The sequence below is a fragment of the Hyperolius riggenbachi genome, chromosome 3 (assembly GCF_040937935.1).
Source record: "Hyperolius riggenbachi isolate aHypRig1 chromosome 3, aHypRig1.pri, whole genome shotgun sequence".
Lineage (NCBI taxonomy): Eukaryota > Metazoa > Chordata > Amphibia > Anura > Hyperoliidae > Hyperolius > Hyperolius riggenbachi.
Genome location: NC_090648.1, coordinates 332,926,095 through 332,944,196, shown reverse-complemented (window position 1 = coordinate 332,944,196; position 18,102 = coordinate 332,926,095). Strand labels below are relative to the sequence as shown.

Below are 18,102 nucleotides of genomic sequence, written 5' to 3'. Positions count from 1 at the left end.
AAAAAAAAAAAATCACCTCATCACTCTTGCATTGCATAGTTGTTAATGAAAACGGCTACATATGATATTTCCAGTTGTTTGATTGATTTCCCTTGATCACCTGCCTGATGTAAAATACAGCATTTTGACGCAAATGCCTGTTACTATAGTTTCTACCCACTTCCTGAAGAAAAAAAAATACTTTGTTTCCCCCACACACTTCTATGAACAGAAATGGTTTAATTAATTTTTAATCCCACTCTTACTTTTGCACAACTTTCTGTATGGATCTTTGCATGCTTTAGGCCTCTTGCACACTGCAAGCAAATCAGATTCAGATTTTTAATCTGTTTTTACATCCGATTCCGATTCAGATTTTTAATCTTAACTGCATGCTGCGTTTTTTGATCCGTTTTTCTGTTGAATGTATTCAAGGAAAATCGGAAACGGAATCGGAATCGGAAAACGGATTTGCAGTGTGTAGGGAGCCTTAGAGTTACCATCCATGAGGACTTTTGGGTCAAAGCTGGAGAAACGACCCAACGGCTCAGACAGGCAGAAATGAAGTTTCATATTGCAACTGTGCTAAAAAGTAACAAGTAGGTTTTTGAGAAAGGGAACCTGAAGTGAGATGGATATGGAGGCTGCCATATTTATTTCCTGTAAAACAGTACCAGTTGCCTGGCAGCCCTGTTGGTCTATTTGGCTGCAGAAGTAACTGAATTTCACCAGAAACAAGCATGCAGCTAACCTTGTCAGATCTGACAATAATGTCAGAAAAAACCTGATCCACTGCATGCTTGTTCAGGGTCTATGGCTTAAAGTATTAGAGGCAGAGGACCAGCAGGACTGCCAGGCAACTGTTATTGCTTGAAAGGAAATAAATGTGCCAGCCTCCATAACCCTCTTGCTACAGTTGTCCTTTAAGCAGTACAAAGTTGGCAGCATTGGTACTCCATTCCAATCAAGATTTCTACAGAGACTGTATGAATATCCAGTGGTGCAAGGAGATAAAATGATAATTATTTCCCAACGATTTTTGAACAGGGAGATGTCAATAGTCTGTCACATTTTCTGAAAATCTATCAGTGTATATGGCTGTCGTTCATGATATGGTTTTAGCAGTCATGTTAATGTTTGTACAGTGTCCTTTATTTTCAGCACCCAACTTGTAGGCAACAAGCAATCAACCAGTATAGATATTTTTGGTCAACTGCTTGGTCCCCTCTCCAATACCACAGTGCATGAACTGTCAACTGTGTGTCAGAGGGTGACCGTTGATATGATCATAACCATTTCAACCAGTAAAAGCCCTGCTTCTATTTTGCTTTACAGTGAAAATATCATACTAGCTGTCAGCACTAGACTACCAGTGATTAATATGTTTACAGACTGGTGTTCAAACATTAAACAGCAAGGGGATTCTGGACGGAAATCTGCAGCTCAGAGCGGTAATCCCGTGCCTGAGTAAGTTATATGCAGGAGCTGCTACAGATCTTTCTGTGGTATGTTTTTTTTTGTTCTTGTTTTTAGGGTCTAAAAGCTTGTGAAAAAAATGCATGGCTTTTAGACCCTAAATCAGGAAATAATCATAATACTATGGAGGTTAAGGGAGCTATATTTAAGAGCACTTTTTCTTTAATTCTATTGAATCTTTACACTTTAGCTACAAGTGAGGATAGGGACCATATGCAATTAACTTTTTCTCCTGAGTTCTATCCTAGGAGATAATTTTCTTCTGCTTTTTAAAATAATATTTCAGCACTTTGCAATTGAAAAAGTACCAAAAAGCAGGTGAAGTACTGTTAAATTATTTACAGTATTTTCTTGCTAGCTGATTGTTTAAAAGGCATTTTATTGACAAGGCATGAACATATCACCTAAGAGAAAATTAGGGAGACAATAGCATATGGGCCTATATGGTTTAGTTCCTTACCACAGTGGTTCTTGTTCTCTGTTACGGTCACAAAACAAAGCCTTCATTCTTTTTATTACATGACAAGCTACCTTCATACTGAACCTGTTATAGGACTCTCAGTCCAACAAACTACTATTTCACAAGAAGCATGAAAAACTATAAAAACAGCTATGTGTGACTAATACAACTTCACTATGATGACAACTGAATGGACTACTCATCTCCCACCTACCTTGAGTGACAGTAAAGGCTGCATCTGAGCTGCCTCTCACTACTTACATTCCTTCAGTCCACCTCTTCTCCAGCATAATGACATCAAGTACGGGATGCTGCAAGGCAATTTGTAGCATAACTACTCTTTATATTCTATACTAGTTTACCCCAACTCTAAGCCTCCGTATCCCTAGTCTTCATAGTGTGCATGTGCCGATTGGAAGACATTGTACTGCGCATAAAGGGCAGCATGTAATGATAGGCATCACTAATTGCCACTGCACAGGCTCTCAAACAGTGTGAATACCCTTCACACCATTACACTACTGCCCACATAAGTCACTTGACCAATTACCACTACTTAAGACGAAGGTATTTACACCTTACCTTTACTTTCTATATAGGCAATGAGGAACCCAAACTTAGAAAAATAATTGCCTACGGAGGGCTTCAAAGTGCATAGAAGACATTAAAATACCGTATATTTCTGAATTACAGGTAGTCCCCGGTTAACGAACGAGATATGGACTGTAGGTTCGTTCTTAACCTGAATCTGTTCATAAGTCAGAACAATGTGCCATCTCTGTCCTCTGTACCTGCTTATACAAGTTTAAAAACCATTTTTCTTTGAATTATTTAAAATCCATTTTCTCAAAAACTACAAGTCCAATTTGAAAAAAAAATTTTTTGACTTGTTCCCATGGAAACACAGAATCCATACCGTTCGTATCGGCGGGACGTTCGTAAGTCGGGGACTACCTGTACTTACTAATTGTTAAAAAAACAAACAAAAAAAACTAATTTACACAAGTTTTCTTTCTTTTTAGTAAAGTGCTAACAGAATCATTACTAAACAATTTAAATTGTATATTGGACACTGCCAGTATCATATGGTTTTAAATAACATGACCATTTATTACAGAACTGTACCATTTATTTTACACACAAATATGACAGTTCTCTTGGTTTACAAAGTCTAACAAAAAATATGGAATGTTATAGTATTATTTTGCATAAAATTAAGTACAAGTTGTACTTTTCTGTAATTAAACTGCCAATCTACTAAGTTTGACTGAATTGCCATACTGTGTTTGAGAAACCTGTCACATGAGTCTGCGACACCCCAGCCCTCCCTCCCACAATTTTGAAACAAATGGAAATTTACAGTACCTAATCAATTTATTTTGAGAAAGGCTCACACTGCTACTCACACAGGGACATTTATTGAGGAGTAAGCTTGTTTTTCATGAATGGCCAAGCTCATTAGTATCGTTAAGAGTAAGCCATGGATTGGCTAATCAGTTTAGTTCACAAAAAGTGTCCTTTTTCAAAAATAATTTCACTTAGGAGGAACACATTCATCAGTGTAATTTCTTCAACATAAATCATTCCACGTGGTCAAGAATCTCCATTCTGGACCTTGGCTGCTGGTGGATGCATGAAGTCCTTAAATGGGACAAGAGCTTCTTTGAGAGCTGTACATACTTCAGAGGAGGAACATGTAATGCAGTCTACTAATGTCGGGTACAGAGAGATCACCTGCGCCCACGTGTTACCATCAACTGCAATAGAAAAAATATATAGGGGTTAGCAAATTCCAAAAGCAATCAATTTATTTTAAAGACATTTATCATACAAAACAGTCAATATGGAAGTAAACAAGAACCGGTTTTAAATATGCATCAATTAGAATACTACTTTAGACTTTTTAATGCATAAGAAATGTACTTTTTGCACACAAAAAATTAAATAAATATCATCAATGTACTGGTGATCACCACAGATATTAAGGTCACTGCTCATTTATGTCCCCCTCCCAGTCAGACACCCTTTCAGTTGTGTGGCCACTAAAGTGACCTCAGAAAAATCACAGGCATGTGCTGTCCTGTCCGTGTGCCTCCTCAATCTGTGCAGTTGCAAGTCTTTGCAAAATGCAAATGCGCAGAACGCTCCCAACAGCACAATTAAGGAGCAGCGCACACAGGACCATGCATGCGCAGCAGCCTACTACTAAACAAGTCAGACATCTCTCTATGGGGGGCAGTGGCACAAAAGAGGGGTTCTGGAGGACATCAAGCAACCTCTAAGATGGTAAGTAATAGTCACGTTTCCCCTGCCGCAGGTGCAAAAACATATGGCAACAGCGCAGATGTTTTACATACAGGTGAATGGGACTGTTCTGGAAACAAAAACGGAGTCTAGGAACATATTGCTATAACTGAGCCTACTGAAGCAAAAATCAAAGTAAAAAAAGGAAAGTGCGCAATAAAAAAAATCTATAATGAAAACCAGATTTAATAATAAAAAACGATTACATTTCAGCTTGACCACATGGAAAGTAATTTCAGAGACCGTTAACAAACAGTTGATGTTGTGAGAAATAAGATGAAGTAATTTCCCCCTGCATCACAAAGTCTCTTGACACTTATCTTTGAGGATACTCTCCTCCAGTGTCTGAGGAAGCAATTACACAGCAGATACAATTCTAACTACAACCCTCAAACATTGCAGTGCAAATGTGCAAAAGTGTATCTTTCAAAGAAATAGAAGGCATCAGGAAGTACAGTCTCAGTGACAGCCAAGGCTAATTTCTGAGTTTCAATTCAGCTTGATGAATTCTTATTATAACCACTGATGCTCATCTCTTGGCTTCGCTATATATAGAGTCGGTCGCCTGGATGTGGAACATGATGGTATTAAAGACTTGGTTGCATGCTCGTTATGGGGTAACTGCTCACTGCCAAGTAGAATCAAGGAACGTTAGCAATGATAACATTCCTGCACTCCCTGAACCTGAAGTGAGAGGCATATGTCAGCCTCCATATCCCTCTCACTTCAGGTGTGCTTTAAAAAATGTCAATAAACTCTTCATTGAATTTCAGGCACCAGATTAATCACACGTTTCTGACCATTTAGAAATCTAAGTTGCACTGATATCAGTCAGCCATTTGAAACTGCACTGCTTGGTATATGAAGAGCTTCAGGTTTCAGTCAAATCTGTCTCCAAAATAAGATTGAAAAGATCGGTTTGGTGTAATCACAACTCCTGAACAAGCTGGCCAAAAGATACTGAACACTTTACTTTTGCTGAAGGGGTTTATGCAAGTATGACCACCCCTAATCTGTGCTAAAATCTCAGTACGTCCAAATCTATATTCAAATACACGCTGTTCTCAACTTCCACTGACCTCTATCAGACTAGCGCACATACAAAAAGGGTTGTGGCCAAACTGAGCAACACAAACCAACATTAGCCCTCTGCTGCTTCTCTGAAATTCTGAGCAACACACAATATACAGAACATAATAAAAAATATCCCATGTGAGTATGCAGCTTTAGCTTTTACTGGCAAGTGACATTGTTTTTCCATGAATCCGAGGTGGTTCTGTATTGAAATGAGGACTTCCTTATGAATAAACACGTGCATAGGTATACAGTATAGTACATGTAACTTGTAAAAAGGCTTTAGTTCCTTATTACATACAAGTAAAACATTTAACAGATGATGTACTAAAGAAAATATGCAAGAAAGTTAAACTGTGTTCACTTTAAAGCGGACCTGAACACAGAAGTTCCTCTGTGCTATAAAAGGAGTTCTCAACATTTTATTGGTATGTACCACTTTTAAAACCCTGTACTCATCACGTACCCCCTAGCATAGTAAACATTATCACAAGTACCCCTTGACAAATATATATTTACTCTTAGTACATGATAATTGGTTCTAAACAATTTCCAAGCATTTACTATTGCTTTTAATTAGCTAAAATACTAATTTGGTGTTTAAATAAAATGTATCATTTTCTAAATTTCTAAAATATGTTATTCTTAGTTAAGTATATCAAGCCCGAGTACCCCCTGGAACCATCAGAAGTACCCCCTGGGGTAAGCGTAGCACACATTGAGAACCAGATATGCAGCAGCATAATAACCTTTACAGAAAAACATTTCTTTGTTACAGCTTATACAAATCCTGCAATAAATCTGCAGTATTTCTAATTCCTGCTTTCATGGAAGCATACATATTAACATCCTGGTCTTTCAAATGAGCTTATCTACCGTGGCAGTCAGGTGACACATGGGTGAGATCAAATTACAACTTGTGATTAGACACAAATGAGGGGGAATTAGACGGGCTAAACTCTCTCAATACATACGTACATTTCTCTGTGTTTTCCTTTTGTCCTGTGCAAGAGTTCAGGTCCACTTTAAAGAGGAACTCCAGTGAAAATGTAATTTAAAAAAAGTGCTTAATTTTTACAATAATTATGTATAAATGATTTAGTCAGTGTTTGCCCATTGTAAAATCTTTTAAATCCATGATTTACATTCTGCCATTTATTACATGGTGACATTTTACTGTTGGCAGGTGTGCTGCTGCATGTTTTTTTGGCAGTTGGAAACAGCTGTAAACAGCTATTTCCCACAGACAGGAAACTGCCAGGAGTACGTACTCAGAGAGTTTCTTGTGGGAGGGGTTTCACCACAAAATCAGCCATACAGCTCCCCCTGATGGTTGGTTTGTGAAAAGGAATAGATTTCTCATGTAAAAGGGGGTATCAGCTACTGATTGGGATAAAGTTTAATCCTTGGTTGGAGTTTCTCTTTAAATACTCGGCCGTTGGTGGGAAGGATTTTGCTCCAGATTGGAAGTGAACACTGAGTAAATTCACTGCACTCTTCCATTGGTAAATCTTCCCTCCCCAGTGAAAGTTCACATTCAGACAGATTACTGAAGATTTCATCCCTCATTGAGCACTGCAGTGTGGGAGTCACACATATGAGCAGCATTCCAGGAATCCGTAAAAGCATACATCTGCAGTTACTCACTTCTTACAGGCTTCTGCAATCCAAGCTGATAAAGCTGCTGCTACTGCGTAGGTGTATGAGTAGTTAACTGTTTACTGGACATAATTTCATTAATGCTTTATTCAATCTGTTTAGAGGTAAAACTACACTGAGTAGGCCATACATGTGGCATTTGGCTGCAATTCCTTGCAAAATGAACTCAGATCCATGTTAAACTTTAGCACGGAGATGCCTCTAAGTAAGCTCCCCTTAACTTTCATCCTGCTGAATTTTCCATTGAGGAAAATAATGTAAAGTTCAACTGGTTGCCAAAGGCAACTAGACAACTTGTCTCTTCAACAATAAGTCAGTATATACACAAACATCTGAAGCTGTAGAAGATACTTATGCACAGAATAAGATTTCTTGATGATGCCTTATGGGCAATATTGATTGGGTGGAGCAAGGGCACTGAATATTGGTATTTGATGTACTCATCCTGTTAGGTTCCTATGACCAACGACCCTTCTCTGTGAGTTTCTGGGTTACCTTTGATTTTACTTGTTTCATTGATTTCAATTCACAAATGTATGTGTGATATGAGAATAAAAGAATGTCTAGACTAGAGATGCTTCTTCCATTTGTTTCCTTTTATCCTCAGTTGTGGCTGAGTCAACTGAATTAGTAGAGGAGAATAAGTCTGTTGATTATTTACTTGTGCGAGTGCACAACCTTCCAATGTGGGCTGTAGGTGGCTGGTAAGTCTGTTATTCAGTCCTGGTGTGGAGCTTTACGTATTTATGAAGTAATGACACAGTGGTAAACACAAAGCCATGCTGAAATGGCTGGCCTGTGCCACTCACATATTACTTAGCACCAGTGATCGGATATGGTATTATATTCTAGTTCAGCAAAACAAACTGCACCGTCAAAACCCAGAATCCAAGACATGCTGATATGTCTCACCAACAAGGGTTTTTTTTTGCTTTTGTTTTTTTAATTCATTAAATGCTTTCTTACAAACATTTCTGTCTGGCAGAACATCATATTAGTAAGAAATGAACAAAGTGACTTAATGGAATATGGATGAAATGGAGGATGGTAGGCTTCAGTAATGGAGGCCAAATACATTTTGCAGAGATTACATTGTCAGTGGCAGGGCAGGTGAAAAAGTTAAAGGACAACTGAAGTGAGAGGCATATGGAGGCTGCCAAATATTTCCTGTCAAACAATTCCAGTTCCCTGGCAGTCATGAGCATTCTGGCATCAGTAGTGTCCGATTTACACACCTGAACAAGCATGCAGCCAATCTAGTCAGACTTCAGTCAGTCAGAGCACCTCATCTGCTTGTTCAGGGTCTATGGCTAAAAGTTACAGAGGCAGAGTATAAGCAACTCATTGAGGTAAATTGCATTGTTTAAAAGGAAATAAATATGTCAGCTGCCATATCCATCTCACTTCAGGTTCCCTTCAACAAAAACCTACTTGCTACTTTTTAGCACAGTTGCAATAGGACACTTAATTTCTACCTGACTGAGCCTTTGGGTTATTTTTCCAGTTTTGACCCAACAATTCTCTGGCATGCAAAAATGAATACAGAAAGTCATGCAAAAATAATAGAGGGATTAAAAATGAATGAAACAATTTCTGTTCATATAAGTGTGTGTGTGGGAAAAAATATTTTTTTTCTTCGGGAAGTGGGTAGAAACCATAGTAACAACTTCATAGGATGACAATTTATAAGTAAAACCAAATGGTGAGGAGTATTAATTTATTCCAGGAAGAATAGTGGGAGGCAGGGAGTGTATGCTCATAGGAATTGGATGGTGCACAATATAATGACTGTGTGTGTCAGTGAGGCCTGCAAGGTATAGGAATGCCAATACTGGCTAGGGTGCCTTTATGACGTTCATTAAGAGATGGGGGTAAGAAAAACAGCATGATATGTCATGCTCTGTGGTGACCCTGTCATCCATCTCAGGAGGAAAAGACTTGATGAATGTATTGCCTCAGGATATATGAGTCACCAGCCTTGAAGGTCATACAAGCTCAGTACTGCTGCAGCTAGGCTCTTTCAACCAATTTATTTCCCATCAATTTACAGTTTTGTGAATTTTATCTTAATATACTGCTCCATTTATAGATAAATATATTTGATTATGGGACTGATGGCTTGTTTACATTATTGCAGGTAAAAGTAGCTGTAACAGTGGTGCTCGGGGGTACATGCCAAATGCCAAGAAGTTCAAATGAACAATAGAAGAAAACCCTGCATCACACAATATTCCCCGGGTAATACATTTTATTGCAGGGACACTGAAAACAGCTAAAAGTTCTACACCCGTACACACTGGGGGTACATTTTGACTAAAACAATCTTTCCTGATTGCTCTAGATAAAATGTTTTCTCCAATCAACGGTGCCAAGCAGGCCATTCGGTCCACTTAAGAGGAAAGGTAAGACAAACTGGAAACACCCACAGTAAAGGCCTGTACCCACTACGTGATTTATCCAATGGTTTTTCCGACGACCGGTGATTTTTTGAGCGACAAGAGATCCTTTCCACAATTTCACGCATTGGTACAGGCGTGCGATTATGTAAATTACATTTACCGACATGAGGCGATAATGACCATCGCAGCCCATAGGATCTTTAAGATCCCCACCTCCTGCGCAAAGTACCACGATTGCTTGAACGCTCATTTGCTCAGATGGATTGGGGAACACTTGTCGGTGGGCGTTGCTGGAATCCATCTTCCTGCATCGTGAGGTAAGTATTCAGCTTTAGAATTACAATAGCAGAATAGGATTTAACTCTGCATATTGCTAGAGTGGAGCATAAAGAAGATATTGTCCTATGGCTTCCCTGCACTTCTTCACAGTAGTGCCCGACTCCAGAAAAAAGGACTTTAATGCTAGGTACACATGATGCAATTTTCTGCCAGATTTACAGTCAGATCGATTATTTCCAACATATCTGATTTCTGATTGATTTTTCGATCGAATTTCAATTCACTTCTATGAAACATCGATCGGAAAATAGTTTGGACATGTGTGAAATAATCGATATGATGGTAAATCTGTCAGAAAATTGCATCCTGTGTACCTAGCATAAGATAAGCAGTGTACATACAACTCAAGTAGACAAACATTTTCTCTGCCGTCATATGGAATATCAAAGGGTGAGGGAAACACGTCTTTAACCTCCCTGGCGGTATGGACGAGCTGAGTTCGTCCAGCAAAAACTTGCAAAAAACGTTAATGACGAGCTGAGCTTGTCCATGCCGACAGGGAGATTTCCTGTTTCTCTGCCCCGCCGGCTGCATTTTTTTCTCATCAGAGGGATTCCCCAGGATGGCTGGATGCCTGACTGCACGCTGTGGGTAGCGATCTGTGCTACCCACAGCGTGCAGAACAAGCATCCAGCCACCCTGGGGAATCCCTGGGCAGCCAGCGGGGCAAAGAATGTGGGGGGTTCCCCCTTGTATGTGGAGGCTGTGCTGGCGGGGGATCCCCCTCTGTGCGGGCGGGGGGAACCCCTTTCTATGGTGGCTGTGCGGGCAGGGGATCCCCCTCTGTGTGGGTGGGGGGATCCCCCTTCTATGGTGGCTGTTGCGGGCAGGGGATCCCCCTCTGTGTGGGTGGGGGGATCCCCCTTCTATCGTGGCTGTTGTGGGCAGGGGATCCCCTTTGTGTGGGTGGGGGGATCCCCCTTCTATTGTGGCTGTGCGGGTGGCCTATCCCCCTCCTCCCCCCTCCCTCCCGATCTCCCCCCCCCCCCCTCTAAGCCCATTGAGTAAATAGATGTACTCACCCGAGGGCTTTCTCCAGCGACGGCAGCAGCACTTCCTCCTCCATCTCCAAAGTCCTGGTCTCTGTACAGTTACATTACGAGGCTTGGTGACGTCACCAAGCCTCGTAATGTAACTGTACAGAGCCAAGAATCAGCCAACAGGAAACAAAAAGATCAGCCTCCATATTTAACTTCATTACAGAAACATGCCATTGATGACCTCCTTGTAAAATGTTACTTGTCTGGCCGATAGGCTGATCATTCTATGCAAATTACATTCTGAATCTCTGAATTGGGGGTCCTCTCCAGTGATAGTCATTTGCAGGGGGCCTGGCCAGGGTTTCGATCTTGGAAGGGTGAGGGGATAGAATTATGCAGAGGGGCAGACTAGCTCAGTTTTGCTGAGGGGCCTGCAGGGTTCAGGGCATGCACCTGCTAGATAGTATCCTGATAACTAAGCAGGGAGGAGGAGGGAGCTGTGTGGTTGCAGGTCAGTGATTCAGGAGGGAGCGCATTTCTGGTAGTTGATATGATCAGGTGTCTGATTCTCATATCAACCCTAAACAATACACAAAGGCAGTACATGGTTTTAAAGACAAACTTTCAGTGGCTGATAATGCCACAAGCTTGTTTTAGCACTTTTGCAGTCTTGACAAGATGCAATAGCTGTTAATGATTGATACAGTTTTCCCAAGATCAATCATTTCATATGGTTAAAGAGAACCAGAGACAAAGCACCCTCATGTATTTTATCATGTATATCAGTGTGAACATGACAGTAAACACCTACTCTGCTCTTTGTTTTATTTTTCACTGCTCAGTCTTCTTGTTAACAAGAAGACTTAGCAGTGAAGAATGAAACAAAGAGCAGAGTAGGTGTTTACTGTCATGTTCCCATTGATATATATGGTAAAATACATGAGGGTGCTTAGTCTCTGGTTCTTTTTAAATGCCTTGATCGGCCATGGGTGCCTGAACATCTGGGCAGGTTCCGCCTTGCTTTTATTACATCCCACACAATTTTCCTCCAACTACTTGACTAATGAAGATTACTGATGCATCTTTCCTTAGCTGCATGAAGTGTACTGTCTTTGACGTGTACAGCCTATTCTGCCCGGATCCCTCTAGCCAGTAAACAAGTCAAAACACTGTGCAAATGGAAGGGGGTAGCTAGAGATGCATCACATGGGAAAGTCACAGTACAGAGGCATGTGATCAGTAAACATTTTGTAACTTTGGCAATGTTTTGTAGTTACAACAAATACCTACACTGAGTGGAAAGGTACCTATACGTACCTAGATAAGTCTCTGTGCCAAAGCTGTGTGTTCTACTAGTTTTTGTAGTAACTAGTTTCTGTAGTATAAAAAACTACTGATTTAAATTGCTTTCTTGTTCTCAATAGCATTGTAATCACAAAGTAAGATACACGATGCTCATGCTAAAATCAAACACAGTTTCTTGGGTATTTCATATATATATCTGCAATGTAACATTTCCTGCAGTTTTTACAGCTTTCAAGGCTTTAATTTCTGTGTTATCAGCACTGATTGCCTTTCAGCAACATATCCGCAGAAATAACAAGAGATGTTGTGAACCTGGCAGGGATTGTGGGTTCCAGGTAATTTACAGCAATGTGGGAGGTAACTCTGGAGCTGATCAAAGCCAGGCATTTCTGTTAGATGGTCTGTGACTGCCAACTGCTTTCTTTCCAGGTGTGTCACACAAGACACACACACACACACACACAGATCACCTCCACAGTGTAATAGAAACAATACCTAGAAAAACCACTGCCTTAAAATGTACCCAAAGCAAGATGTGCCATGGTGAGATAAACATGTGTATGTACAGTGCAAAACATTATTAATCAGGTTGTTTTTCTTGTTTCATTTTCCTGCCTGAAAGGGTCAATGTTTTAGGAATGCAAGGGACAGTTTGTCTTGTCTGTAAAATAGTAAACCTCACTGATAACCACATTACAGCCATAAAAGGTTTCCTGACAGAATACAACTTCTGAGGACAGGGGATAGATAGAAAAAGGTCATTCGTTAATGTGTTTTAACTCTGGGGCACTTTTTAGACTGCCATTGAGCAGAGACAATATAACATTCAATCTACTTTGTAAATGTTTGAATATGAAATAAAACAATGGGATATCTAAAAAAAAATAAAAATAATTTTTTAGGAGTAGGAGGATAAATATAATTGTTGATCTCATCAGTTTATTTTTACCTCGGGTTCACGTTAATTAAAAAAAAAAAACAGCTAACAGTAATTTAAGAAGCGTGAATCCTCACATCTAAAGTCACCAGTAAGAACAGGCATGTATAGTTAAAAGAATAAATGTAAGGATTGCCAATGCCAGAAGAAATGGAAAAATAGAAAGAGTGAATAAAAATTACTGCCAAGAGTGTTGGCTGCATGTGTCAGATTTGGATACCTACTATTTGTTATTGTATTGTATGGTGGTGCTGACCTAAAACATACAATTTTCTTGTTGGCTGCATGTGGCTAGTCCTGCCTGTTGTGACATATCATTGGCCAGCAAAAACATCATAGATGTTTGTTCCATTTAACAGCCAATTAGATGTTCTAACATACTGTCTATGAATACATGGCATATGAGAGGAGAAAGGATATACAGTATGGTATAGAAAGCTATACTATTAGAAGCAGGAGCTCTGAGATTACATACAGCAGTAACACTGATGGTAGGAATCTTGCTATAGCAGCATCGAAAGTATGATAACCACATGAAAAAGCTGAGCAGAAAAGTAAGTGTTTTCTCCAAGATGCCATAAAATAATAAAATAAGTAACCTGTCTCTTCCTCCTCTGTAGCTGGTGGCTCCTAGCCCCAGTCCCAGCACAGTGCTGCTTGGGACGCTGTCAGTTCTTCCAAGAAGCAATGACCATATTATCAACATTGAATGCCACATACTTTGCTTACGCCAGTTGCAGCAAAAGCAGCAGCAATCGCTGTTTGACTGAATACGTATTCAGCACGGGGCTTTTAGGTTCATTTTAGCCATCTTTCCTATTGTGGACAATACAAATCACACTTGTTTGTCAATTCCCATCATTACCAGAGTGGGGGAGGGCAAAAGCATTGAGAGAAATGTATATGTATGAATTCAGTAAGGTAATCAGAATGTGTACTCCTGAGACAGTAGCTACATTGTTCTTCATACTATGCCAAGAGATGCATATGTTCAAATCTGTGCCCAGGCACTGTGTGCATAGAGTTTGCATGTTCTCCCTGTGGTCTTGTGGGTTTCCTCTGGGGGGGCACTCCGGATTCCTCCCACATCCCAAAAAATATGTTAATTTATTTCTCCTACCAAAAAAATGTCCTTAAGCTGTGTTAGGAATACAAGTCTATGCCTATAGTAAGGGTTAGATTAAATAAATACACAATAATAGTAATAGATAAATACACAAGCAACTGCAGAGCGAGAAAGAGACAGTGAATTTAACTGAGAAATAAAGACTAGTCATTACTTACCATTTTCAGGGTGTGTTTTCTTAAGGGAATCTATGAGAGTGCTTACAGCTTTTAAAACAAATATGATTTCCGTTACACGTTGCCTGAAAAATCCAAACATAAAATGGCCATTATTTATCATGACTTATGCAATGCCTATTACAGTGCATGCACTGTGCAAAGGTATTTCCTTCAACAAGCACTGGACAGAAAAGAGGTATTTATAGCTGCGCACTTCGCTTGGGCCAAAGCAGTCTCAGGTTTTCTTCAAATGCTAGGGCAATGTATCTCTGTATCTCTCCGGAATGCCAAACATTTATTTTGCAATGAATCAGAAATTTGTTCATGCAAATGATTACCATTTACCATGAAATTATAAGGTGGAGATTTCAAGGAATGAAGCATACAACTGTACAGATAACAGGTATGCAATATCCTAGAGAATAGAATCATCCAAACGCTTCTAATGTACTTTAAAAGTAACTCTGTTCTGGTTTGAGAAAAAACACACAAGTGGCTCCCCTGAGAAATATACACTAAAATTAAAACTGACCATGTAATCAATATAAGGCCTCTTGCACACAAAATGCAATTCCGATTTTTAATCGATTTTCACATGCGATTCAGATTTTTAATCGGTAGTGCATGCTGCGTTTTTCCTGCATTTTTCTTTTGGTGGCATCCAGGGAAAATCGGAATCGCAAATCGGATTTGCAGTGTGCAGGGGGCCTAAGGCCCCTTGCACACGCAAATCACAAATCCGATTTGTGATTCCGATTTTCCCTGGATGCCATCAACACAAGAAGAAAAACAGAAAAAAAAAACTGCAGCATGCTGAAACGATTAAAAATCGAAATTGATTAAAAATCGGAATTGCATGTAAAATTGGGTCAAAATTGCAAATCGGAAACGCATGTAGTGTGCAAGAGGCCTTAATCATGTTTCAGATTATACAGCATTAGGTACATCTCAATACCTTCCATCTGAATACCTAGTCCTCCTAGTTTCACAACAGTGAATTGGTATCAGATAGTGAACAGGTACTGCGCTTCCACGAAAATAATTATATACATTTTTGCTCCCAAAGATGTGCAAGGGCTTTTTATTTAGGGGATGTCTTATATTTCTATCAGGAAATATGACAAAACCCATAGCAGAACATTTCCTGTTCCTTTGTACTGTGCTGTTCCTGTGCTGTGTGCCCTCCTGCCTTCCCCACTGTGGCTCCTATTCCTCTGCTGGATCCGAAGGTACGCTACTGTACTGATCAGTCACCTGGCCTGTCATCCCTGCACACAGCTGATAATCTTGCTGTGCTGGGATGACAGGACCTGTGCCCGATTGGCACTGCACCGATGTGTCCCCGCTTGCTGGTTGTCTCTTTCTTCCTTTTAACTGCCGCGAGGGCTTATTTTTGGAGTAAGGCTTATATTTCAAGCATAATCAAATTCCAGCTAGGGCTTATTTTCAGGTTAGGGCTTATTTTCCGGGAAACAGGGTATGTAAGTACTCATTATTCACTGGATAAATCTTTGAGTTCAATTAGTTTTTATGCTCTGCTGGATGCATTTATCCAACATTCAACTGCAGACTTTTAAGCCAAGCACAAACACACAGTCCACGGTCAAGATTTCAGGTAGTCTACCACTTCAATCAATTTCCAGATGCATGCCAAGATATATATGTATGCAGTGCTTTTTTGGGGGGGGGGGGGGGTAAGTAGGGGGGTGCGGTAGGTGTGAGCAGCACCAGGTGTCACCAACAGAGGGGTTGGAGGGAGAGAAGAGTAAGGCTATGTAAATATAGACCAGGCCTGGTGTGCTTCTCTCTCATGCTCTTCTCTCTTCTGGCTGCTCCATGCGGAGCTGATAACGAAGTTCACTAAAAACTCTTTTGAGTTATCTACTTTCCTCTGTCTATATACAGCGCTTTTTTCTCTACATGTATACTTTAAACATATAGGGTAAAACAAATAGGAATATTTAAGCTATGTACACACGGATTAAAAACTCAGCCTAGGTGGCCGTTATGGAGTGTTTCAGTATGCTAGATCTTTTGTAACACCAATGCCTGACCAACCACCAAGTGCATTGTTCTCTCCCCCACCCCTTCAGCCAGAAGCCACATGTTGTCTCTCCTCCCCCCTAGAGATGGTCCAGCACTTGGTCCTGAACTATTGCCCAGGGGATCGAGTTCCGAACCCAAAAGGCTCGTACCCACCTTGCGATTCTTCAAGCCATTCTTCCAACGACTGGTGATTTTTCTAAGTGGCTATAGATTGTGTCCATGATCTCGCAATAAGGGTGCAGGAGCACGATTCGGTGGAGACTTTGCAACATGCGGCGAAAGCGACAGCCAAGGTGGATCAGATCTTTAAGATCCCCGACGTCTCTTGTGCAAATTCCCGTGGTTGTTAGAGCTTTTGTTTGCGCCCGTTGTGTGCTGTCGCATGTTCCCGCAGGGAGGAAGATGGATTGGGGAACCTCATTTGTTAGGAGGCATCACTGTGAGGTTACTCAATCCATCATTAGGTGAGTATTGTGCTTTAAGGTCACAGCACTCATGTGTATGTACAAGGCTTTAGAAACATTTACAAAAATGTTAAGACTCTCTCTCTGTCTTCCCCACTTAGTTATAGTTTATTAGTAGATTTCTACAACTAAAACTGACACATTCCCTTGAAACAAGCAGTGCAGCAAAACTCTGCTGGTGTCTCTAGAATAACAAACAAAACTTGTTCATTTTAAATGTGGGCTTCTTTAAAAGAAAAAACGGAAAAAAAAACCTTTAATGCTGTGCAGATCATAAAGTGTTTCTTATAGACTCTTGAGTTGCGGCTGACATATTTAATTTCACTTTGTGTGATATGTTGTTCATACATTATCAACTGTGCATCAGTGAATGTACTTTCATGTGCAATTATACTGCATATCTGAGAAATGGAAGTGAAAATGTAAACAACATTAAAAATGTGCATAATCTGTTCTGTAGGAATATTCACAGGAGACTTGCTGAATTCAGGCCAGTGTACTGATCAGAGCTCCTTGGTTTCATTTCAGGCTACGACTAATACTAAGCTCTGTAGGGAATCTGTTTTCTTTGTGTCTTGAGAACCTTCAGCTGGAAAGTTTATACTTAGGTCATGACTTGCCGGCGGATCTAAAAGCTTCGACTATGCTGCATATTAAAAGGAAAATTTCGGGCAAGCATGTAACATATATAATAGCCTTATGAAAATAGATCATTTATGTTTGTGTTGTGTGAAGCCCAGCTTTCCACATTCTTATGTCTATTATTCTTCTGCACTGAGGACATAATACATCAAGATTCTTGAAAATGTCTGCTCCACATGGTCTCTTCATAACACATCTACTGCACATATTAACAATACACAGGATTAAACCCCCTGCATACCTTGGCAGAGGACATTTCCCGCTCAGCCTCTCGTCATCTATGTAGCGATGCAGGACATCTTGGGATCTCTTTAGCAGCACAGAGAGTGCCATTCTAGAGATATATCCTTCCTGTGGAGTTGTTACTTTATTGCTGAAGGAGAATTGAAGCAGAGTCTCAAAGCACACTTTGGAAAACTCTTCCCGCATCCTAATGTCTATTTCTGCCTCTGAAAAAAACAAAAAACAGTACCCTGAAGGGTTAGCGACAAACAGAAGTTAAAGCACATCCCCCACAATCACAAATAAAAACCAGGGTACCACAATTATTACCAAGCCAGAGCACCAGACAGTTGCTATGCAGTGGGATATATTTACAAAAAAAATTAGACAGGATATTGGTAAAGATATGTCTATATTAATAACTGGCGGAGGATTTAACTGCTCCTAACAATATGTAAACTTAAAGGGGCACTACAGCAAAATGTAGGCTACTGGGATCACCTGAGTAGCATGTTGTAAATAGGAAGAGCAA

The 18,102-nt window shown here is 40.1% G+C and overlaps 2 protein-coding genes across 4 annotated transcripts in view; one reads left to right on the top strand and one right to left on the bottom strand.

Annotated features, from left to right (window-relative positions):
* Nucleotides 1-18,102, top strand: part of PPM1H (protein phosphatase, Mg2+/Mn2+ dependent 1H) — a 303,440-nt gene that overhangs the window by 278,888 nt on the left and 6,450 nt on the right. The window lies entirely within an intron of this gene.
* Nucleotides 3,271-18,102, bottom strand: part of MON2 (MON2 homolog, regulator of endosome-to-Golgi trafficking) — a 157,051-nt gene continuing 142,219 nt past the window's right edge. For all 3 annotated transcript variants that reach the window (XM_068276881.1, XM_068276879.1, XM_068276880.1), the window contains 3 exons: nt 17,590-17,797; nt 14,197-14,279; nt 3,271-3,672 (listed from right to left, as the gene is read on the bottom strand). In XM_068276881.1, coding sequence (XP_068132982.1) covers nt 3,509-3,672; nt 14,197-14,279; nt 17,590-17,797 — 455 coding nt within the window. In that variant the 3' untranslated portion in view covers nt 3,271-3,508. The remainder of the gene's footprint in view (nt 3,673-14,196; nt 14,280-17,589; nt 17,798-18,102) is intronic.